Raw genomic sequence first — 25,953 nt, 5'->3', positions numbered from 1 at the left:
ATGTTTGAGGATCAGGCGCACAAAACTATGTGTAGCGAAGTAAACTTTTAAGGCCTGGTCCATAGGCATAGAAAACGCTATGTAGCAAATTTAACGAGGAATGCCTTGACACATATAACGAATATACTTCTGGTCTAATACTGTAAAGATGAATTAGTGACAGTTCGGTTCTGTTGTGTATATTTTTAAACTTTGGTTTAAAGTGTGCTCTTATTCTGTATTGTGCACATGAAAACGAACCTGTTATAGATGCAAACTGTAACCTAGCAGCATGATTTATTCATCATCGGCGATAATAATTCCACTAGCGTGAATGTCTTCTAAGGTCAAGTCTACCTTTAAACGCCAACATCAACATGTATATTGAACGACTCATGCTATTTGAATTAAAATGGTTGTTCTTTATAGCTAAATTGATTCATTTCACAATAAAGTCTGTTTCCTAGATTGATAAATATTATACAGTAATGCTCTGCCAGCGGCTTACATTCAACATTAGAAGCAATACTATAATCATCGATTTGTGGTTCCATATGTTCATTATTCCATAGTAAGTCAATTTACAAAATCATATTCTGTGTTAGTAGCACGCTATTTAGTATTCTCTGTGCAAATACAATATTTTTATGCATTAGCACTTTATGATTTCAAGTGATAGCGGGGCACCCAGCTTCGCTTTTTAGATTAATTAACACAGTATGATAACAACACGTGAACTTGGTCATTGAGCTATCCCATTATGTTCTATTTTAGGATCACTGCTACTACCATGGAAGTGTACAGACATATCACGATTCTGCAGCTAGCTTCAGCACTTGTTCAGGGCTCAGGTAAGTGCCACAACACTTGCTAAAAGTTTGTCATGTAAACCAACACAGTTGAAAACATCTAGCTACATTGAAAAGTATAAGCAAAAAGTAAGAACTGAATAACAATTGGGAACCATCCAACTCTCACAATGAAAATCATCTCAAATATATTTGTCTCAATATCTGAATTGCAAAACAACATCTAGTAAAAGAACAGTATGATCCAAACATTGCTTCCTGTGCATTGTACTTAGGTTATTCTTTTAAGAAATCAGTGGCTTTATGGACGTCAATGCAGGAACAGTGGAACATAGATAATGTGTTTTAAAGTCACAAAGACACTGACAACATTCTTATCACCCTGATTCACAAAGCATTTTGCACACCTCAGTTGAACTTGGGTGAGCAAAATGTTCACTTCACGCAAGAACATTCCTTGTCCAGATACACAAATTGGGTATTGAAATATTTTTATTTCCATGCATAATACATCCGAAGGGCTCCTTAGCCTTGCCTCTGCATGAAGATTACAATCATTAAAATGTTTGTGATATGTGATATATTAAACTGAGAAGTATTTGTTGTCAAATCACGTTTTATACTTTATATTAATATCAGAATGGACAATTGAACGCAATCGCTAAAATATAGTATGAACTTGTGTACCTAAACCCTGAGGTGAGTGATTATTAATACAAGTTACCAGCCATAACATATCCCTAATTAAGTCCTTTGTTGGGACAAACACATTGGTTGGGCTGATATATTGTTTTTATATCAAGAAAACTGAAGAATAAACATTGATTATAGCTTTTTATAACCAACTGTGTTTGAGTCTATCTGTTAAGTAGAATATCAGTTTGAAGATTCTATAATACCACAGACATTTGGGACTCAAACATTTCTAGTTATGATAGTGAGATTAAACTTTACACTATACTTTGGCGTTCTCTTTGTTGTACGTTTTTACAATGAAAATTGTTGGGTGGTCTGCAGATGAATTGTTGGGTGGTCTGAGGATGAACAGCATTCCACATAGGTGGTCATTATCTTTGGTCTGATTTTATGTACGATAATGATTGCACATGATAAAATCCAACACTGATGTGTACATATTTTGTCATTTGTGATAACTATTATGAGAAGTGCCTCTAAAATCGGGCAAAACATGCAAATTCTGGTGCTTACTACACCAAAATCCTCATCTTCCAATATTTATTCAGCATTTCCCCTTATAAATATAGGCAGATTTGTAGGAACATTTGCAGTAAATGAGATTTTTTTTGCACCCACAGTGCAACCCAGCACCATAAAACCAGAAAAAATGTAAATTCTGATATTTGGTAACCTAAGTTACCACACTCATTGAAAATTGCCGACCCATTCATAATGAGGGCCATAAATATGGCTAGAAATCAAAAAGATCCATCATCTTTCCTCTGCTTTGTGATGCAAGAAACTGGAAAGACTGATCACAGGAATGCAAATGTCTGGGAAGTGAGCATTCCTGTAGCGAGAGTGTTTTGCTAAATACAGTATGGTGAGTGATGCTAATTGTCATGGATCCATTCTGGCTGATAGAGATATCCAATTTAATATTTCAGAAATGGAGTCACTGATGCAAGTTTATGAGCGCTTGTCAGTAGTCTGGCTACTTTACCTTAAATCACCCCTAAATATATGTGCACTTCTTTAGGAATCTCAGCTATATTCTAGTCATAGCAGACTAGATAGTGAATTTCATACCATAGGTCAATGAACCGAACCGAATCTGCTTTAAAGAATGTCATAGGCATCAAATTAAATATCAGGCAATTCACTGTACATCATTATAGAATCAATACAACCATTAATAACCACACCAGTTTATTAAGAAGTTAAAATATTATTTTCCCTATATTAACAATGCTAAAGTCACGAAAATAATTCTCAAGTTCAATTGAAACATGTAAAGAAACAATAAAGGCTGATTGAATCGACGAATGTACCTAAGCTTAATCAAAGCAGTTAAAACTAACAACATCTGAAGAAAAGAAATTGAAATCATTGAGTCAACAAACAAAAAGAGTAAATGATCATTCATGAGTTTGAGAGTAACACCTCACTAACGACTAATTAGTATTAACATGTTGGGCTTCATGTGAAAGATTTAGTAACACAAATATAGAAAAAAACTCTAAGCTAATGGCACTATCAAAATAAGCAGCAGTATTTAAAAAACAGTAAAAGATGGTACCTGAAAAACAAAAGACAAACACATTATGCAATATACAGATCTATATATATTACTACCCTTAAGGTAATCAGCAATCAGATTATGGCTTCTTCAGGGGAACAGCAACATCAGCATCAGAACAGGATCAAGGTAAGGAAGATTGATAGAGAGTTTGGACTATAATATTACTAAGCCATCAGAACATTAGTTCAGTATTGAACAGACATAGTAAGCTTTAGAAAATAATAAACACCAGAATGTCAGTAGACTAACTGTCAAAGTATGAGATGTCAAAGTGACAGATCATATGAAGTAAAGTCTCTGGAACCCAGGATACAAGAGAATTCCAAGAAGAAGAATGAATAAAATGACTCCCTTACCAATGATGACTGAACATTAAATTACATTTGCTAATCTCTTGTGATTGGCTAAAACATAAGATGAGAAACATATGTCCAATGAGAAAGTTAACAGATATCAAAATTAGATAAAATGTTAGCTCTGACAATTTTCATTTGCTGTTGTTCTGTTGATGAAACTCAAACTAATAGAAAATGTCTTGTACATCCTCCTCTCCAGCTGCATCTGTACACCCACTGTTTGGCACCTTATACGCTGTTACTGGACAGTAATTACAAAAAATGGAAACATTTCTTCTGCATCATATCCTCGTGGGAAAAACATTGGTTAGAAACATAACTGCAAGCAAATATGCAAATACCATGAATGAAGTCTGTTAAGCACCGGAATACATTAGAAACTTTTAATACAGATAATATTGCACAGTGACCTTGCTTTTCCATCAGCCCAGCAGAGGCCATGAAATGCACATTTTGTTTCAGTCCTTATTTTAGCAGAGAAAATTCTCTTAAAGAGACAAAATATTTTTCATTCACAGTGTTAACTGAACATTTAAAAAACAAATGTAGGCCTTTTCACTTGATGGTAGATCACAATTTTCGTAATTACAATTTAGAATCAAATTAATTCACGCATTAGTGTATAAGTATAATTCCGTAAAGACAAAATGATTTACGACAAAATCTCAGCTCTCACAATGCCATTAGTGAAAGTGTCCATTGTCGATGTGAGAACCACTTAGGGCATTGCAACTGTGATGGCCAGATATCTGAGGCACGGCAAGATCCTGCACAGCTGTTTATTGTGGGTAAGGCAGGCCAAGCTGAGGACAGAAATTTGATCTTGGGAGTGATAGGTTTGAGTGAAACTTAAAACATTCAGGTTGTCCAACATTTGGATTGGTTTAGAACAGAGCATCTTCCGCCAGGAAAAAATGTGAATCCTAGAACCCTTCCTGGCCCACAATCATCACCTCAGTCTTTGTTAACAGTGGAGCTCTAGGTTTTTCAGACTCTGACCTCAACCATACAACTCTAGAAATTCTGTAACTCCCAGGTCATTTCCCATAAAGAAGATTATCTGAGCATCATTTTCATAGATTTAAAAATAAAAGCCAGGGGACCAGAACAAGAGTCGGACAGACTTTGAATAGATCAGGTTATCACACTGAGTCCAAAGAGACATCAAAATGATGGCTTCTGGCTTTGAAGGTATATTGAGACAGTAGTATTTCCAGTCTACTTCCAAAGGAAAGTCTGCCAGCGCAGTACAAAATTCCCAAATTTATGGTTAGTAGCAGCTTTGTGGAACTAACTGCAAACTAGGTGACCACCCATAAAATGGCTACTTTCTGGATATTCACATATCTCCACCCTGAAATTTTACTTCATTCAAATGTAGACGTGTTTTCCATAGTGGAACTGGGAAGGGAAACATCTAGATCTCATGCTATCCACATGCATTTGAATATCTTCCTGCTCTTCTGCTAAGCTACACCTAAACATATTGAGGGTAAAAAAAACTCTACCTTTCTCTATCGTGACCCAATGTGCTCTGAGGGAAATATAGTGGCATAACTGAAACCTTAAACAGCATTTCCCCACTGCAAAATATGAACACATTTAAAACAAATGGTGGTTCTCCTCTGTGTTGATAACATTCAAACAAACTCAATAAAAAAGATGCTAAAAAATAACTTTTAACATGAATTGAAACCAGCTTATGTGGCGAGACATATAGACTGCAAAATATTGATAAATGTGACGAAGAATCTTTCTTTTCTTGGCCAGATCTCAAGGTCCTGATGTCTTGAAAGAGCTATTTGTTCTCATCTCAGAGTAAAACATGCCTCCAGCTCTACAATCAATAATCTTTTCTGAGAATCCGCATTTTCATTGATAAATTATAACAGATTAGATTACATATTGAAGAGGAAACTACCTCTTGTTCAACTGAGAGTTCTGATAAGATGGACCATCCAGTGGCTGAGTCCTGCATGGAGAGTTTCTAATTAAACTCCTAGCTGTGGGCCTGATTCACAAAGGTAAACTTAAACTCTTTGGTAAGTTTAAATTTTTTTGGAATTCACAACATTTTTTTCATTAGTAAGTTTACAAGTACGAAGACTCCACTGTCAAACAGAGAGTTCTGCACAAAAAGATAAAACATGCCTATCTTTTTATGCACTGAGTATTCCACAGTCATAAACTTACTATTAAAATGCATTTTTGTGAGTCAAGTCCAGAGTCTTTCCCTTTGCAATTTCCCTTTCGATCGGGTTCTGTGTAAAAAAAAAAACATGCAAATAATCCGAGAGCACTTAGCCATTACCGTGGTTACTTGTTCTTTGAGGATGGGAGAGGCGCCAGAAGATTGCAAAAGTGTCAATCTGAAACCTCTTTCAGTGAACTTCACTGTCAATCTTGAAAATGTAAATAATTTTCATTATTTTTAGCAGTATCTCACTATTAACATTTTTGGCAAAATACCTGAGAAGCTTTACAAGCTTCCTATCGACCAAGCATGAGCAATAAATTAGGTTTCCTCTTTGTGCTGGATTAACTTAGGTTAGAAGTGGATATTGGTGGTTCTGGGCTTTGAGATCACTAGATTTGTCTGTCCAGGTGGTATATCGTTTGCCTTTAGTTCCATCCTCAATAAATAACGGCTGTGTTGTATACACCTTTCTGCTTAAGTACATCAAGAACTCTTGCCCAACTTCATAACACAGCAGTTGTTCTGTGTTATGTGAATACAATTGACCATGAGATTTATTTTAGCCTCTCAGAAGAGTCTTTATTGGAGGAAAGCAAAAATAGGCAACTTCCCCTTATGGTGTGCCTAGCCGTAATGAGATGGTGCCTGTGCCAGCTCCCTCCGCCTTGGAATTTGATGCAGAGCCTTGGTATTGATCAGATCATAACTTGGCTTGGAGCAAGCAGGTTGCAATTTTATCTATTAGCTGCTCTTTCTCGAGGTAAAATTACTTAGAAGAGGATTCTACCATCTTGTTCAGGTGACTGTCATCAGTACCCTTAAATGACCACATTTTGCCTACAATAACACTATTTACTTGACAAGTTTAGAAAAATTTACTACTTACAACAAGTCCAGAAAAGAAGCAGCTTCTTTGCAAAAAACAAAAACGCATCTACATCATGCAAGCATCACATTGACTGCCCTTTGAAAGGGAATAAAGTCCAAATCCAGTACTTTAGACCATTCATTAGCATTATTTGGACTACATATTCTGCTAAACCTTCCTAGCGGGGCCCTTCGTCACACCAAAAGTTAGTGGGAGAACCTGTAAAGAGCTTTGTCTGTGATGCCCAGGTTAAAAAAAAACTAAAGGCAAGGGGCAACCCGGTATGCCTACCAACCTGAGTACACATACAATACAAAAAACAATGATTTCTCAAGAATCATAAATATCAATGATGTAATTTGAGATATTATCACTGATGTCAACAACAATGTAATTGAACATGTCATGTAAAATGTGAGATCATGAGAATTGCTCTGGGAAGGCCGTGCATTCAATCCTCAGCAAACATCAAACTTAACACTGCACTAAATTGTCAGCCATATTTATGACAACATTTGTCACAGGCTTAGCCTATGAACAGGGTCTGCTCTCACCGCTCCACAGGCAGCCAACCCCAACTATGCACAGACTTTGGGATTATAGAGTGAAAGTTGTCTACAAGGCCTGGTGTCACTTAAACCCTGAATCCAACATACAGTAAGGGGTTGAAGGTGGACTTGCCCTATGGCCAGATCCTGTGCACACCCCTCCATGACCCCCTAAAGCCCTGCATTGTTAGCATTCAGCCCTTCACAGCGATGGTTGACCAACCGATCTATTGTATAGTGATGTTCTGCAGCCAGCTTTCCTCAAGTGGCCTACCTTTACTGCATCCATCTTTTGGGCAAATGCAACTAAATACAATGACACCTACCAAAAGTGCTTTACTGCTGAAACCTCTGAAATATCAGTGCCTTTTACATCTTTTGAAAGCTTACAGACAAGCTTATAAAAGTACGAGTATCAATTTAGGTTGTATTACTCCTTATTCACAGAGCCTCAGAGAATCATTGGTTGAACTTGCTAATAATTTCATTAGTGTTGTTTTCGAAATATATTCAGTGACATCACCAATGATGAAAATTCATTGTCATGAGTGATGTAATGATGTAATATGTGAGGTCATAACTAGTGCTTGATGTGGACACAAGTTTTAGTTAGCTCACTCTCGATAAACTAGTATTGGTGTGCTTCCGTTTTTTTAGGTTTTCTAACGTTAGCTTGTGTCCTTTTCCAAAATTTCATTACATATATATATTAATATGTATAGAAATATATAGGTATATATATATATATATTTAACAAAGAAATGCACCAATTATCAATCATACCTTAAAAACCTCAATTCACTGCTAATGACCCCATGCATGACTTCATCAATGACATCAATCACAGGTACCATTAAATGTGACATGCCCTATGCTGTCAATATTTTCAGGCTTATCACATATTCTCACAATCTGGCAGGCCAAAACATAGGTTTTTAAATAGATAAAATAGATAGAAAGTCTGCAGTAATGCTGATCATAAATAGGTGTCCTTATATGTATAAAGTGGGTATGAAATTACAACTACTATATTGTTTTAAAATATTGCATAGATATGAAAAATTGCAGTACCACTGACCAATACTAGATGTGTTTGAAGTCCTCTTGGATACAGGAGCAACCCTGTGTATTACTGACTATTACAAGCCGTTCCCCTTTTGCTTTAGCTGTAAGCTCTAATACTAGTCATCTGAAAGTAGTGGTTTGATTCACATGCACATTGCCCTTTGTACCACAGTGATGTAGCTAATAGCCTAAATCGCAAAAAAAAGAAGTAATGTAGACATTTATGCTTTGTAGCAGTTATCCTTTTATTTGTTCAGATAGCCACATGTTTGGAGCATGGCGATTCTTTGAGGTTATACTGTATAAAGAATCGTGATTTTGTTAAAGACAAGGAGGCTAGCATTATGCATTATCCCTTTTATTCACTCTTCTGAGCAGCAAACTATTGAAAGAACCAAAAGAACCTTTACAACATCACAAAGAAAAAGAATGTTCAAGTCCATATAATCCAGGAGTGCCCCATTTCCTTCCACTTTTGTTTGAAATCTTCCTCCATCTCCGAAGCTTCACTCACACAAAAATTATCCTCTCTCACGAATCTGCAATAAAGAATGAGTAAAAAACTGTCTATAAAGCAAACTCAAATACAGACAATAAACCTTTCAATTACTTCCCATTAATTACACAAAGACAATCAGAAACAAATAGATAAAAAACACACCTCTCCTACTTCTAGGGAGGGTGAGTGGTATAATGCTAGCCTCCTTGTTTTAATAAAATCACGATTCTTATACAGTAGAACCTCAAAGAATCGCCATTTTATGTCAAGACAAGAGGATAGCATTATGCATGTTTAAAGGTATGCAAAACACTTTTCGAAATATGATCAATATTCTTGATATAAAAAGTCCTAAGCGTTTCCGCAGAAGACCAATCTGTAGCTTTCAGAATAGAATCCAGATTTCCTCCTAACATTGAAAATTTACTTGCCATAGCTCCCCTTACTGAATGCGCTGAAAATCTCGAAATATCCAAACCAGCCTCCCTCATAGCACCTTTCACCCATCTAGCAATAGTAGCACTTGAAACCCCCTTAAATGGTTTCACATAAGAAATCAATAGTTGCTGGGTACCTGTTCCTCTTTTTTCCAACATTCTAGTTTCATATTCCTTCAAAGAGCTAACCACACAAACTTTTGGACATTCGTCAAAATATGGATAAAAGATTGAACCAGACATAGGGCCTGATTTTGACCCTGGCGGACGGCGGAGGCCGTCCGCCAAGGTACCGCCGCTGAATGACCGCACCGCGGTCAAAAGACCGCGGCGGCCATTTAGACATTTCCTCTGGGCCGGCGGGCGCTCTCCAAAAGAGCGCCCGCCGGCCCAGAGGAAATGCCCCTGCAACGAGGGCGTAGTTGCAGGGGTGCGACGGGTGCAGTTTGCACCCGTCGCGTATTTCAGTGTCTGCTTAGCAGACACTGAAATACTTTGCGGGGCCCTCTTACGGGGGCCCCGCGGCACCCCCTACCGCCATCCTGTTCCTGGCAGGCGAACCGCCAGGAACAGGATGGCGGTAGGGGGTGTCAGAATCCCCCATGGCGGCGCAGCAAGCTGCGCCGCCATGGGGGATTCTAAGGGCAGCGGTAAACCGGCGGGAGACCGCCGGTTTGCCTCTTCTGACCGTGGCTGAACCGCCACGGTCAGAATGCCCTGCAGGGCACCGCCGGCCTGTCGGCGGTGCTCCCGCCGACCCTGGCCCCGGCGGTCTTAGACCGCCAGGGTCAGAATGACCCCCATAGTCTTAGTGCGTCTACACACCTCCAACAGAACTCCAGTTGATTGATAAAATCTATGATTAACTTCCAGCAATCATACATCTGAAACCCTCCTCAACGAAACTAAACAAAGAAGAGTAGCCAACTTCCATGAAAGCTCTCTATCACCCAAATACCTGTTTACTGGCCACCTTTGAAACAAAGACAGGACTAAATCTACATCCCAGAAAGCCTCATATTTCGAAAACGGTCGACGCTTCAAACAAATACCCTTCATCACCCTACAAACCAAGGGACTCCTACCAATAGAAACTCCCTGACAAGGACTGTGACCCTCTACAACCGCAGACCTGTAACAATTAAACGTTCTGTATGACAAACCTCTATCATATAACTTAGCCAAGAAATTCACTATATTTACTTCATCAGTCTCAACAGGATCCAAACCCCTTTGTGAGCACCAACTCGACCAAATCTTCCAGATAGTTCTATATCTTCTCTTTGTACCAGGTGCCCATGGTTCATCCAATAATCCTGCAGCTGACTCCAAAAGGCTTCCAAATCCTCCTGAATTCCTGATATCCTCCAGACTAGAAGGTTCAAAGAACCTGACTCTACCATAGGATGCTCCTCTCCTTCCGCCCCTGACGAAAGACCTCTGCAACACTTTATTAGAATCGGAAATTCTACAGCCATCTCCATCACAGACGGAAACCAAGGCTGAGTTTTCCAAAAAGGAGTCACCAGAACTAAATGACACTCCTGCCGCCTCACCTGTAACAAAACTCTCTGGATCATTGAAAAAGGAGGAAATGCGTAACCTTTCATTTTCGACCAATCCTGCATAAATGCATCCACTGCCATAGCACCTGGATCGTGCCTCCAACTGACATACCTTTCCAACTGAAAAGTCAACCTGGAGGCAAAAAGATCTACTTTCAAAGGACCCATAACCAGATTTATTTCCCTAAATAGATGCTCGTTCAATTTCCAATCGCTGAAATCCCTCATCTGACGAGAATTCCAATCTGCAACCACATTTTGCACACCCGGCCAAAATTCCGCTTTCAAACAGATTTTGTGCTCTAAACAAAAAACACACAATTCCTTCGCCAACTCTGTTAAATTCCTCAAATGAGCACCTGTCACCGCAGTAACATTGTCCATCTTCAGGAGAACAGATCTTCCTTTTAAAACATCCCTGAAACTCTGTAGAGCAAATATTCCTGCGTGCAATTCTAAACAATTTCTATGACTTTCTTTTTCCAAACAAGTTCCACTCCACCTGTCTCCAAACCCAGACAATGAGCACCCCAACCAAGCTTGCTTGCATCTGTTTCTAATACAAAATCTGGTTTTGCTCCAAAAATTGCCCGACCATTCTATGCTTCCAAATTCTCCTTCCACCAAACCAATTCCTCTCTTGCCTCTTCTGAAATTGAAATCCAATCTAGATACCAAAGACTTTTTCTGAGCCCAAACATCTTTAAATGCTGTAAGGCTCTGTAATGCAAAGGACTTGGAAAAATTGCCTAAATAGACGATGTCAAAAGTCCAATCACACAAGCTAAATCTCTCAAACTCACCTCCTGCTTCCTTAACAAAGATTGCACCTCCTGCCTTATTTTCTTCACTTTCCTTGATGGTAACACCAACTGACAAAAACTCCAACCTTTGAACAGGTATCCACACTGACTTCTCCAGATTTATAATAAAACCCAGACTCTCCTATAAGTCTTTTACCATACACAAATGTTGTTTTAAGATTCATTCTTCCTGATTCAGAATCAAAATGTTGTCTAAACAGATAATCATTCTCACACCTCTCTCTCTGAGAAAACCAACCACTGGACGCAAAACCTTTGTAAAACACCAAGGTGCCGAAGCTACCTAAACTGCAAATACCTCTGACTGCATTGAGCAACCGGAATCGTAAAATACTTATCTTTTAGATCCAATTTCACCATCCAATCCTGTTCCTGCAAAAGATCTCGTAACAGATGAATTCCCACCATCTTGAAATGATAATAAGTCACAAACTGATTCAGGTTCCTCAGACTTATCACCGGCCTCCAACCCTTGTCTTTCTTCACCAAAAAAAAAGTACTTACCAAACCTTTCTCCTAATCTTCCAGCTCCACAATCACATTCTTTTCCAACAAATGCTCTATCTCCATACATACAATCTCGTCCAGCTCTTTCTAGAAGTGTAATTCCTTTAGCTCCACCACCTGCAACAGTTCTACATCGAACTCTATAACATAACCCTGAACCATCTGCAGAATCCACGAATCCTGAGTGATTAATTCCCAGTTCTCTCTGAAAAATGTCAACCTTCCTCCCACCTTTAACCGGATAGAAGTAGAAATAGTCTTCATACTCACCTTGACTTTGCACGTGTCCCACACTTCCGCCTCTCGATCTCGCAGACCGAGTATGTCCCCTTCCTTTCTGTGGGTAAAATTGAGTACCTCCAAAGTTTCCTCTGAAACTCCCCGCTCCGTGATATTGGGCTCTAAAACCTACCTGGCCAGTAAGCTGCCCTCTCCTACCGGCCCTGCCATTTAAATTGTTATTTGAAAAAACTCTTTTCATAGAAAAATGCGCCTTGTCCAGGCTCGTAAAAGTACGGAAATACTTCATCAAGGCCTTCACCATGCTGTCGCCAAACAATAAGCCCCGAGCTTCCTCAGAAGACTCTTTATTTGCCAGATCAGCCAATTTAGGATTTATGCGCATCAAAACCGTTTTTCTTCTTTCCGCCAAAATTCCTGCATTAACATTTCCAAGAAAACATATTGCTCTCTGGCACCAACCCCTAAGGAGATGAATATCCAAATCCTTACCTTTAAAATAAGCATCCTCCACGGTATCAAAAATTCTTGCCAGGGGACCTAAAACATCAAGCAACTTATCTTGCACCTGTTTCAATGATTTTTCCAAACCTTTCCTAGGGTCTCTACCCAGCTTAAATAAATAAATTAGCATATCCGGATCCAAATTAGGAGTCATACAGACCTTTTCATCAAACACGGGCCTAGAACATTCTGCCCTCATAACACTTCTCTCTTCTTTCTCTAAAGACTTACGCATCCCATCCTTTATATAACGTGCTATATGTTCCAATGGCCACCATTCCTTACCCCTATGGTGTCGAATATCCCTTGGTTTAAATAATTTTTCCCCTAAAGGGTCCAACAATTCCTCACCTGAATTTGCCCTAAAAACTGCTTCAAATTCATCTTCAAAATCATCTTTGTATTCCAAATCCAAGACAAAAAGTCTTAAGGACAGCCCTCCTTTTCAGCATCAAGCTGACTTTCCTTTGCACTGCTTAGGGTACCTTTCTCTCTCGAGCCGCCAGGGACTCCTATCCGTCTCAATTCATTAGACAGATGTCTTTTTTTATTATAACATTTTCCACCCGGACCCCTTAATGGTCCTCATCTTCAGAAAAAGAGTAAAACACTTCATCATCTACTCCTTTCCTCTTACCCAGAGCCTGCCTCATGGACTCCTGAACCACCGACCTGACCTCCTCAGAGACGATCTTACGAATAAGATCTTCCTGAGAACCTTCCTTTTCCTTGTTTAATTCAGACATGACTACAATTATAAATATATAAATAAAACCACTCTTGCTCCCAGTAAAATAATTTAACAGAATCACAAATTTTCCTCACAGAGCCAACCAAAAATGAAAATCTATCGTCTCCTCAACCAGAAGCACTAACTGGTTACCTTGGAGACGATAAACAAAGAACAGCAATCCGCTTCAGAAACAAGCCGAGCACTTATAATGAAGCCGATCGCCTATAAAAGTAAACACAAGGCACGCATGCATCGAGACGCACATGAAAAACAATCTGATCCCAGCGCGCGCAGAAGTAACTCCCCAACTGCCGCGCTGAACTAAATACACCAAACTATTAAAATGAAAAACGCGCTGTCGCGCGATCATCCAATTTCATTTTGTGAAAAAAAGCGTGATCAAACATCGAACACGCCCGGCGCTTTAAATACACTAAACAAACTGCTATAGTGAAAACGCACTGCCGCGCGATCAACCAATTTCACTTTTAAGAAAATACACAGCGATTAAAACGACTCACTGACAGAGATTATGAAATCTCTTTCAGCACACGTATCAATTACTTGAAGAAAGGACACAAAAACACTAACAACAACAGCCTTAACTAGCAGTCTAAAATAATAACCTGAATCAGTGAATACATCGCATTAAGATATATATAACTACCAAACAGCCCCCACTAACGACCCATAAATTGGGTTTTTCCTAGAAATGAAAGAAAACAAACATACCAATAGTTTATTGAAAGTAAACTATTAGGAAAAACATATACTTATCTGCTCAGAAGCAGCAAACACAAGAGGAAGGAAATGGAGGACTCCTGGATTATATGGACTTGAACATTCTTTTTGTTTGTGATGTTGTTAAGGTTCTTTTGGTTCTTTCAATGGTTTGCTGCTCAGAAGAGTGAATAAAAGGGATAATGCATAATGCTAGCCTCCTGTCTTGACATAAAGTTCACTACAATCCTCATGACTTTGTATGGAACTTTATGGAAGGCCTAGCCCAGGTCAAACAGGATTGTTTTAGAAACCATCCTGTAGTAAATGGATGATCATCCAACCACTTCAGAAGTCATTTTCATGTCATCAGACATCATCGAGCTCTTGATGTCATCAGCAACCCTTCAGAAAATACGACTGTTGATTTGAGGATGACTTGAAAATTACTTCTTGATTATTTCACAAGGTGGGATTGTTCCAGAGCACTTGAGGATGATTTGAAAATGACTTTCTGATTACTTCGCAAAAGAAGATTGTTACTGATGATTTGAGGATGAGTACCTGATTACACAAGTTTGCTTATTTAGGGAAATAAGAATGTGCAATCATTACATCAGGAACCATTACACTGAGGTAAGTGGTAGTACATCGGGAGTACATTTACATTGCAGTTTGTTCAATGGGAGTGCCTTTATTTTGCATCTGTAAAGGTATTTTTGTTTAAATGATTTTTCTATGCTTAAAGTATTATTTTAATTATGAATTCCACCTACTGCTTAGCGCATGTAAGTATGTGTGTGTGTATATATATATATATATATATATATATATATATATATATATATATATATATATATAGTATGTATTATCTAATACTAATATAAAATAATACACTATAAAAAAATGAATAGAATATAGAATAATAGTGTTATATCAAAAGAACATAATTCCAAGTGGAGGTTAGAGTCCCACACTCTGGTCAGCATCCTGTGATTCTTAACCTCCATGTACCTAAAACAAAAGTGTGACGTGTGGCTCGCCTGTAACGTATCGCATTGTCACATAAAGCATTTTGATGTCTTTGGGATACATTTGCACTTCATAAAACTGTACTTAAATATGTGTACATTTAGACACAGGTTGTTGGTAGCACATGCATTCTATTAGTTAGGAGCTGGTTGTCATTGCCAATGCTTGATGGCCCCCAAGTTAATGAATGCACTGTGAATTAGCTGTAGTCCCTTTTCTGTTTCCTCCACCCAAATGTTGCTTTTGCATCGAAACGGAAGTGGAAGTACAATTACAGTGTGTGTGATGGTGAGGGGAAGGCAAACGAGCTGCTGTTGCTCCAAGCAGTGTGTGGATTTGGTGCTGAGCTTACTAGAAAGGGTAAATCTTGTTCCATTTCAATCTGTATTTTTTGGAGAGGTGTGGAAACCGGGGGATGTGAGGGATGCAGAAAGTGAGGCGGGTTTTCTTTCCCACCTCTTGTTGCCCTTTTGCGTTCTCTGTAAGAGTTGCGCTTTGTTTGAAATGCAGCCAAAGAATGTACCGCTAGTCCATTTTTTGTGAAAAAAGTGTTGGTACTTAAGTTTTGAGCAATGGTTGTATTTTAGTTTCTTGAAAATGTGGGTTTGTAATGAGTTGTTCCTACTACAGCTCAAAGGAGTGCTGTGGGAGGAGTAGCGAACGCAGATTGCATCGGTACAATATTTGTATGGAAATCATGAAAACACACTTTGCCAGTCACCTTTTCAATTGTAAAATGCAAGTGAAGTTCCCAGTGGGAATATGGTGTTTTTCTCTGCTTGTTCTTACCGTTGTTGATTTGTAATTCCCCCTGCATTGTTTGATAGAGGTGGATGCAGGAGTCTGCCTATGTTGTGATGTTTAACAATTGTGGCTTTTTATAGAGTGCATATTGGACCCCAAAACACACAGGCATTTGTGAATGTTAGGCTTTTTTTAGGACCCTGCCCTCAGACTGTTTACTGAGGCACTGCCATTAAGGGGTGGAAGATAAGTCAAAAAGTTGAGGGAGGACAGAGCTAGAGCTGAAAAGAGATGGCCTCGCTCTTAGAACTCATGCATAACATGAGGCTTGAAAGTGTTTTTTACGTAAATCATGCAGCAAATATCATAGAATATGATACCGTGTGTTAGAAACCTTTAACATGTGAAAGCATTTCACATTGAAATGTCAGATTATATCACTGCATTGATAAGTATTTATTACAAGTGATGTTCTGAGAAACATTACTGCCTCCTGTCTCTTAACTGTCTTCTCAAAGAACTAAGGGCCAGATGTAGGTAGGAAAAATTTTAGCGAGTCGGAAATTGCGAGTCGTTGCGACTCGCAATTTCCGACTCGCTAAATGGTATCCAAGAAGAAAACGTGACTTCAATTTGCGACTCGCAAGTGAACTTGCACCGTAGATTGCGAGTCCGCTGTTTGCAAGGTCGCTTTTTGCGACCACGCTAAAAACGAACACGCAATTTGCGAGTGGGTGTCGCAAATTGCGACTGTGCTGCAAATTGAATGCAGGTGCAGCAGAACACTCTGGAAAACCCTTCCTGGCTCTTGATGATGACATCACAGCCAGGAAGTTTACAGCACCATGACCAACTTTTTGGGAGGGCAGCCCTCACTGTGCCAGAGGTGGAGAAGAGAATAATCTGGACGGACATCCAAGACAAGGTGAACTCCCTGGGTGTCAGCCACCGGAGCATAGAAGAATTAAAAAAAAGGTGGTATGACCTGCGCTCCCGGACCAAGGAGAGGGTGGCAGAGCGGCTCCGGGAGATGAGGGGCACTGGAGGGGGACCGTCCACATACCACCACCCACACCCCTGGAGGAAAGAGTTGAGGAGACCCTGGAGCCAGAGGCAGTGTGCGGGATGGGAGAGCTGGATACTTCAGAGCCAGGACCATCAACCAGTGAGTACCATGAGACATGCATGTACACCCAAATATGCCATACCCCCACCCACCTTGTACACAGTAGCATGCACAACCGAAATAGCTCCATTTCAGAGTAGCAACAACCAGAATGGTGCATTATGGGCAATGTAGTCAAGTAGGCAGTTGATAGGCAACAGTTTATTAGGAAGTTGATAACAGATGGTAGATACTGACAGTGTGTTCCCTATGTCCCACAGGTCTCCCACACGACACCCCCGCCAACCAAAGCATCCAGGGGCCACAGGTCAGCCACCAGCCTGCAGACGAGTCAGAACCAGCCACCACAGAGACCTGCACCACCAACACACAGTCCCCTCAGGATGCACCAGTTTCCATACTGGTGAGTGAGCCAGCACCTGGTCCCAGCCACAGTGCCACTGCATCGCAGGCGACGTGTAAATGTACCACCAGAGCCGCAGGCTGAGTCAGGGACGCCTCCATGTCACACGCCGAGGCCGCACTCCTACAGGGTCAGCGGCTGCAAACACTGGAGATACAGAGAATTTCAGGGGCAATGCGGCGCATGGAGCAAAACCAAAGCAGTGGTATGCAGCTGGTACACACAGAGCTGCAACAACTGAACACACATGTGGGCGACCTTGCACTCTCCATGAGACAACTGGTGGCGGAACTCATGACAGAGAGAGGTTGCAAGGCATTGTGACAGGTAGCTAATGCACCGGCTGGACCGAATTTCTGCTTCCATAGTCAGGCTGGCTGTGAACACTACTGGCCTTTCAAGGCGACCGGTCAGCCTCCAAGTAGACATGGGCCACTTTGCCAGTGATGTGGCACGTGGACTGGGACAGCTCAGCCACGCCGCTGATATCATGGAGGCACGGCAGGTGGCTAGGGGCGCGGCTGACACGCCGCGAGGAGGGCTCCACCATCAGCAGTGTCTCAGCCAGTGACACCAGGGTGTGTTGCGCAGTGGAAGTGCAAGGCAGGGCACTGCTGAGACACCAGGTACCAGCCATGCTGGCCGAGGCCGCGTAGAATATGAGCTCCACACTGTCCTGGGGTAGAGGCACATGAGGTCAATGTGTCCTCATGCCAGGTGGACTGTTACAGCCCCTGAACTGTTGTCAATGTATATAGTTTTTTTTTGGTGCACAAAATAAATCACTTCTTAGTTCCACTTCACACCTGGACTCTTTGTGTGTGACATTAGTTAGTGTGGTGACAGTTAGCACGTACCTTCCAAAGTATTGGTTTGCAATGTGGTCCCATCTAAGTCTGCCTTGATTTGCAATGCTTCTATCCCCATGATGGCGATGTGGTAGCTCTTGCTCTTCATCCTCCGAATCTGGGTCTTCTGGGGTGAGAGGTAGCCCATGTCTGGTGGCAATGTTGTGCAGGATAGCGCATGCGCCAAAAATCTTGAAAGCTGTTTTTGGGGTGTACTGGAGGGCACCTCCACTTCTGTGAAGGCATCGGAATCTTGCCTTCAGCAGTCCAAAGGTCCTTTCAATTATATTTCTGGTCCTCCTATGTGCACTGTTGTATCGCCTCTCTGTCTCATTGCTGGGTGTTAAGTATGGGGTCAGTATCCATGGTCGTAGTGCATATGCACTGTCACCTGTTTGGCACAAAATGTACAATGTTAGCTGGGCATAGATGGGTTCCACATTGACCTGTGTGTATGTCTGCAAGGTGTATTCAGCTATACCTAGGAGGTATCCGTCTCCAAACCCCCACGTTCTAGGCGTTGGTGTATCCCACTGTGCATGAAAATGTACGAGTCATGTGTACTCCCTGGGAATTTGGCTACCATGTCAGTGATAACATAATGGGCGTCACATACCACCTGTATGTTCAGTGAGTGGGTACACTTCCTATTGCAGAACAGATATTCCAGGTTTGCGGGAGGGCATATTTGTATATGTGTCCCATCCACACACCCTATGACATGGGGGGAAGTTGGCAATCCTGTAGAATTCCAACTTGGTGCTGTTGATTCCTGCCTCATTCCTGGGTAGGTATATGTATCTGGACATGTGTGTGAGTAAGGCATCTAGGAATGCCCTAAAGAACCATGAGAGTGAACTTTGGGATACCCCACCTGCCACAGCAATGACCCCATGATAGCTACCCGAGGCCAAGAGGTGCAGTGAGCGTAGCACTTGCACATGCGTAGGGATGGTGCAGCTGCACACAGTCTGGCGTTGTAGCTGCATATTGAGTAAATCTATTAAATCTAGTATTGCTGCACTGCTGAGTCTATATTTATCATAAATCTCCTCCTCAGTTTGTTGGAAAAGTATCTGCCTGGTTCTGTATATCTTCTCCTGTCTCTGGCTCCTCCTCCTCCTCTGCTGTGCGGCGTGGGCTCTCCTCCTCATTCCTATCACATATATCTCCACCATCTTGAGTAACCCAGATGCCTTCTGGGTCTCCTTTTATACTTTGGTTCTGGTTACCACCTGCTCTGAGTTAGTGGTAAATTGGAAGTGCAAAATGGTCTTTTTGCGACTAGTCGCAATTTGCGAGTGGCTATTGCATTTGGTTTGGGACTCGCAAATTGCGACTTCCTATTAGCGGGTCGCAAAATGGGGTCGCTATTTTTGCGAGTCGGTAATGGCTCGCGTCACATTTTGCGAGTCGGAAATGGGATTTTTGCATCCCATTTCCGATTTTGCGGGTTGCAAATTGCGATCCGGGCCATTTGCGACTCGCAAAAGTTTCCTACATTTGGCCCTAAGAGGCAAATCCGTTGTCATGTTTAGCCTATAGGTGGGATAGATTCTTATTCTGCATAGAGTGATGTTATACTTAATTAAATCAAATGTTAGTTTTTTTTCTTCCAAAGAACATCCTGAAGTCAGGTATTTGAAGGTGTCCTCTCTCAAGTGTGATAATGAACAAAAAGAAGACTCAAAAAGGAGAAATAAGTGTTTGCCTGGGATCACACAGTTTGGTCAAGCCGGGAAATCAGGATTGATTCACACTGGGCAATTCAGCCACAATATGGCTGTCTCTTTTCCCATCAAAATTAATGCCTTGCCTTTAACTGTTGCTGCATGTGATTACAGCCCATATGACGATCAGAAACCAATTTTTTTCACTGTATTATATAGCTCAAAGAAAACCTTTCTCAGGATTACTAGAAATGAATGTATTTACATCACTAAGTAATTTTTCTGATGTCGGAAAGGAAGGCAGACTGACAGCAGGGAGCAGACAGTCAGGACAGCCTTAATCAGTGTGACAGTATGACAGAACAGACAATGAGGGCGTATTTTTACATACGAAGACAGGTATGTATAGTCCGACTATATGGTTTTTGGAAGAGGGTGAGATTGGAGGGTATTGTATTCAAGTACTGGTGGGATAATGTGGCAGTTTGATAGAAGTGGAAAAGGAATGAGTGACACTGAATAGATGTGGGAGAACTGTTATTGACTGTAGCTGGGACGGGTCACAGTAGAAGTACATTATTATAGATAAAAGTAGGAAGAATTTGACATTGCTGGGTGGGTGAAGATGTCATTAAATAGGAGAGGACTGTTAATTCATGGCTTAAGCACAAAGGGCAGTCGGGGGATGGGCCACAGGTGGGAGCAGGTAATAGGTGCGTGCAGTGTGTTATAGCTGATGGTTGACAGGTGTGAAAAGAGGCATGTGACAAATGGGAAATGCAGTGAAGAGGTGACAGGAAAGGACATTGGATGCATGGTAGGCATGGTTGAGAACAGAGACAGGTGGGAGGAGTGAATGTTATGCAGATGAATTTGGAGTTGGATGAAATAGGACCGGGTACAAGAAGGGATGGCTTACAGGTGGGGACAAATGCATTTAAAATGGAAGTGGTTTTGGAGCGAAAATGGGAACACATTTTGGTGACAGGGTCATTGTCTTGACTGTAGGGAAACAATGTTGGGTGTCATGGAAAGGAACAAGCTGAGGCAGAGCTAGAGTGAGAGATATGGACTGTGCAATATTGGTGGCAGCAAAGAGGAGTAATTGATGACGGGATGGCAAAAAGAAAGTGGCAAATGGGCAAGGAGATGGTTGGCAGAGAGATGAAAGAGTTGAAAGAGTTGTGTGATATAAAGGTGTTGGTAATCAGCAAAGTCATGACAACCTTTGGAGGGTTTGTATGCTCATTTGTAGAAAAAGTGCAGTTTCTATATATCAAAATTGTGTCCACCTCCTATATTTTTCAATATAAAGTTGAAGCAGCATTGCAAAACAGTAGGAGCCTTCCATTGCAATATTGAACTCTGCGCCACTCTATTCTGCACCACTGTGCTCTGCATCCCTCTAATCTTTTGTTCACCACTGCACTCTACACCACTTCACTCTACACCTCTGTACTCTACTCTACTCTGCACCACTCTACTCTATGCCAAAGCACTCTACTTTATTATACAATTATGCACTCTTCGCCATTGCACCCTACACCACTCAAGACTCGGGCCATTCCACAACACTCAACCATACACCGGTGCACTCTACGCCACCACTCTATGCCATTTCACTCTATCCAAACAACTCTTCTCTAAACCACTGCACTCTAACTAATGTCCCCCACTCCACTTTACTCAAAACCAATGCACTGTATGCCAGCTACTGTGCACTCCTGCACTCTTCAGCACTATACTCTAGCATCTACTCTGCAACACTTTACTACACTGCACTCTACACCACACTGCATCATAGTGTTATATACTACTCTACAGCACTGTATTGTGGGCTACTACTCTCTACAGCACTCTACTGTTCTGTACACCAATACATTCTACACCACTGCACTCTAAAACACTACTCTGCATGACTACACTCTCTGTCACTGAACTCTACACCACTGCATACCACGCCTCTCTACATCACTGCACTCTACACCACTCTATTCAACTCTGCACCACTGAACTCTACACTACTCTCTACATCACTCTAATCTGCAACACTCTATCCAATACACTCTACACCACTGCACGCTAACAGACTGCACTTTGTTCCAGTGCACTTTATGCTACTCTGCACCACTCATCTCTACACAGATGCATTCTATGCCATTACACTCTATGCTACTCTCCACTACTCTTCATCACTGCACTCCATGCCACTGCACTCTATGCAACTCTACATCACTGTACTCTGTGCCACTCATCTCAACACATCTCCTCTCTTCTGCACTACTTCACTTTACCCTGCACCACTTCACTCTGAAACAATTTACTCTGTGCCGCTACACTCTATACCACTCAACTCCACCCTGTGTCACTCTACTTCATTGTAGTCCACGCTGTGCCACTCCCGTACTCTGCATCACTGTACTATATGCCACTGCAGTCTACACCACTGCACTCCATGCCAACTACTCTTTTCCACTGGAATGCACACCTCTGGACTCTAAAGTCTACTCTGCAACACTTTATGTCCCTCACTGTACTACACTGTACTCCACTGCATGCTACGCCACTCTACACATTTCAATTTCCACCACCCAATTCTACTCTGCACCACCGTAATATAGGCTACTGCTTGCTACAGCACTCTACTCTGTAACACTCTACTGTACACCAATTCACTCTACACCACTACACTCAAAGACACTACTCTGCAAGCCTGCAATCTGTTAGCGCGTCAGTCCTTAATAAGTAAACTTACAATGGGACCTGTATAGGTCGCTCAACCTTTTGACTCGTTTAAGATGTTCTTACCATACCTCCAGAACAGAAACAATAATCAACACACAATAATCAGTAATCATTAGTCAAATGAATAATCAATAAACTCAGTAATTTTCACACACCATGACCTTTCAGCCATGAATAATTACACCTTTAGTAAACGTTTAGTAAGTTTATTTCCCTTATATTAACAATGCTAAAGTCATGTAGATTAATCTCAAATCAGATGAAACACATATAAGAACAATACCGGTTGACCTAAGCGATGAAAGAATCGCAATCTAATCAAGCCTTGAATCACAACACATTCTAAGGCAACGGTGCAGATCAATAGCAAAGTCAGCTACAATAGACATATATGACACATAGAATTCAGCAAAATAGTTTGTCAAACATTTGTCCCTGCAATTGTCAGTCATCATCATGTGAATAACCTCAGCTAACCCAGATTAGCATCAGCATGTTGGGCTTCATGCAGAACAATTTAGAACATACATTTGGGAAAACATCTAACTAGGGGAAACTATCAAGACAGCGCAGTTGGTACCTAGAAAGAAAAGCATCAAATGCATTTCAGTCGCATTGTCATATCTACCTATCCATGGTATGGGTCAGCAAACTGATTCAGTCTTTGTCCTCAGGTCATCAGTCAATCAGCAACGCATCAGGCTCTCAGTCAAAGACTATGAGCCCCATGACAGAATCTCGAGTCTCCTCTTCTTCTCAGTATCACAGTAATTTCCCTAAAATCTATCTCTAGTCTCTGTCTCTCAAAAATCTGAATAAGTCTCCTCTGTTGCGTTGTTATATCAAAGTCACCTAAACTATCCCCTAATTCCCTATTGGTCAGTTAATCGTACGTTTATGCACTACCCGATGATATTTCAATACCAAATCTATTAATTCTAATATTTTGCTCTTCACACGTAGTTGATTGGTCCACTTTACGACGTCCTCATCATCTAACTCGTCAGGTAACAAAATTGTTGCATCTTCATCTCCAGTCAGTGTCTTCATTGTTCGCGTCCTGGGAAAGTAAATCTCACACACATTATACATCACTTGTTACAATTTTAAGGACATTGTCTCCTGTTAGTTTGTTCTCATGGAAAGCTTCTGCTAAGCATTTTAATAAAAGAATGAACATTTCACAGTTAGTTTACTCTGTCAGCATTTTCTATTAGGCGCTAAGAAATACAGCTTCTGCATGAGCCTTGCAACTAGGCCAAGACACTCGCTAAGTTAAGGCCTACAATGAATAAGTAAGAACATACTTAATAGCCCTTAATATGACATATTACTACATGAATCTAATACATTTTCAATATTTCATAAGTATTCATCATAAATTAGTATATTTCGTGAACACTGATGGACATTCTCCGAGGTCACATTTTCAAACGTGTGCATTATTTTTCTCTATGTTATTCATTTATTTTCTACATAATTCATTATTCAAAATACATAAACATTCATTAATAAGTTCTAATTAAGACAACTGCTTCAGCATTCCCTCCATTGATGACTAAATTTGTCATCACACTACTTTACCACCCACTACTTTATAATTCTATTTCTTCAAAATGTTGTCTTCTCCTTCAATTTTCTCTGTAAATTCTTTCCCTTTTATTTTCTTCCGTCCTCTGATTCTTCTTAGACCTCTTCAATTTAATTATTTTGCATACTTTGCATAATCCCCATATTCCTAATAGACAACCTATGACAATTAATATCCCCTGTAATAATTGTATTAATACACCATTCCAGATACTACTAAGCCAATTTCCCACTGAAGCAAACCTCTTATCAACCTTTTCCCAAACACCTGGTTCTTTTAAATCACTACTTGCATTAGTCAGATTAGTAAGTAAGGGCCAGATGTAGCAACAGAAAATTTTGCGAGTTGCAAATTGCGAGTCATACTGACTCGCAATTTGCAACTCGCAAAATTGTATGCAGAAAGGTGTCTCAGACACCTTCTGCGACTCGCGATGGGGTCGCAAAGACCCACCTCATGAATATTAATGAGGTGGGTCGCAAATTGAGACCCCATAGCGAGTCCCTGCACTCACAGGGATGGTGGCCTGCTGGAGACAGCAGACCTCCATGTCTGTGACTGCTTTTTTAATAAAGCAGTTTTTTTTTGTCTTTTTTTAATTGCAGACCGTTTTCCTTAAAGGAAAACGAGTTGCAATTCAAAAAAATAATGAAACCATTTGGTTTAATTATTTCAGAGTAGGCAGTGGTCCATTGGACCCCTTCCCGTTTGCGAATGAGTTACCACCCACTTCAAGTGGGTGTTAACTGCGAATTGCTTTGCGACCGCTTTTGCGGTCACAAAGCAATTCTGCATTGCGGTGCGAGTCGCAAATAGGAAGGGGACACCCCTTCCTATTTGCAAGTCGTATTCACGTTTTGCGAGTCGGTACTGACTCGCAAAATGTGAATCAGCATCGCGATGGCCGTTTTGCATGTCGCAAACTGCGTTTTTTGCAGTTTGCGACATGCAAACCGGTTCCTACATCTGGCCCTAAGTCCCTTATCTCTTTACTATTGTTAGGAATGTATGAGCAAGTATGCCTAGAGTTAATAATTTTACAGACTCCGTCATCCTTCGCTAAAAGAATGTCTAAAACAAGACAGTTTTGAAGAGTCATAGCTCTATCAGCAGCTAATTCAGTATCTATTAGGAGTATAGCCCCTGAAAAAATTGTCAGCATGTTATCCACTTTTGAATCCTGATCGAATTCAGGATGACTCCCACTGAAGGAATCACCGTACCAAATATATCTCCGACTATCGCAGAAGAGGACCCCGTCCTCTGTCTCTTATGATGTAATTCAGTCATTTTCGGAAAATTCTTCAAATCCTCCATCTGGTAAATCTTTGGGAACACTATCTCCAAATAACATGTCCCATACCATCCCCTTGGAAGACGGTAATAAGCATTAAGTCCACAAATATAATAGGTCTCCGGAATCACAGGGTCCTGCCCATTCAACATAAATGTCCATTTACTCTGAAACAAAAACACATGCCTGCATTCGCCCGTATCCACAAATAAAGTGTCAGTGCGCAATTTACGCCTATATATACAAAACTTCCCTACGTGTTACGCATCTAAAGCTAATATACCTTACGTTTTAATTGCACGGTAAGCATAATCATTCTTATAAGTCCTTTTCTCTAAGCCTTTTTCTAATTTCTCCTTCAACACCTTTCTCCTGTCCTCCGTATGATC

The 25,953-nt window shown here is 40.8% G+C and overlaps 1 protein-coding gene across 2 annotated transcripts in view; it reads left to right on the top strand.

Moving 5' to 3' along the window:
• The window catches only part of ADAM12 (ADAM metallopeptidase domain 12), a 2,697,358-nt gene that overhangs the window by 1,238,183 nt on the left and 1,433,222 nt on the right, over positions 1-25,953 (top strand). For both annotated transcript variants that reach the window (XM_069239710.1, XM_069239711.1), the window contains exon 5: positions 754-830. In XM_069239710.1, coding sequence (XP_069095811.1) covers positions 754-830 — 77 coding nt within the window. The remainder of the gene's footprint in view (positions 1-753; positions 831-25,953) is intronic.

The sequence above is a fragment of the Pleurodeles waltl genome, chromosome 6 (genome assembly GCF_031143425.1).
Source record: "Pleurodeles waltl isolate 20211129_DDA chromosome 6, aPleWal1.hap1.20221129, whole genome shotgun sequence".
Classification (NCBI taxonomy): Eukaryota; Metazoa; Chordata; class Amphibia; order Caudata; family Salamandridae; genus Pleurodeles; species Pleurodeles waltl.
Note: the sequence above shows the minus strand (reverse complement) of the source record. Positions and strands in the feature narration are given on the sequence as shown.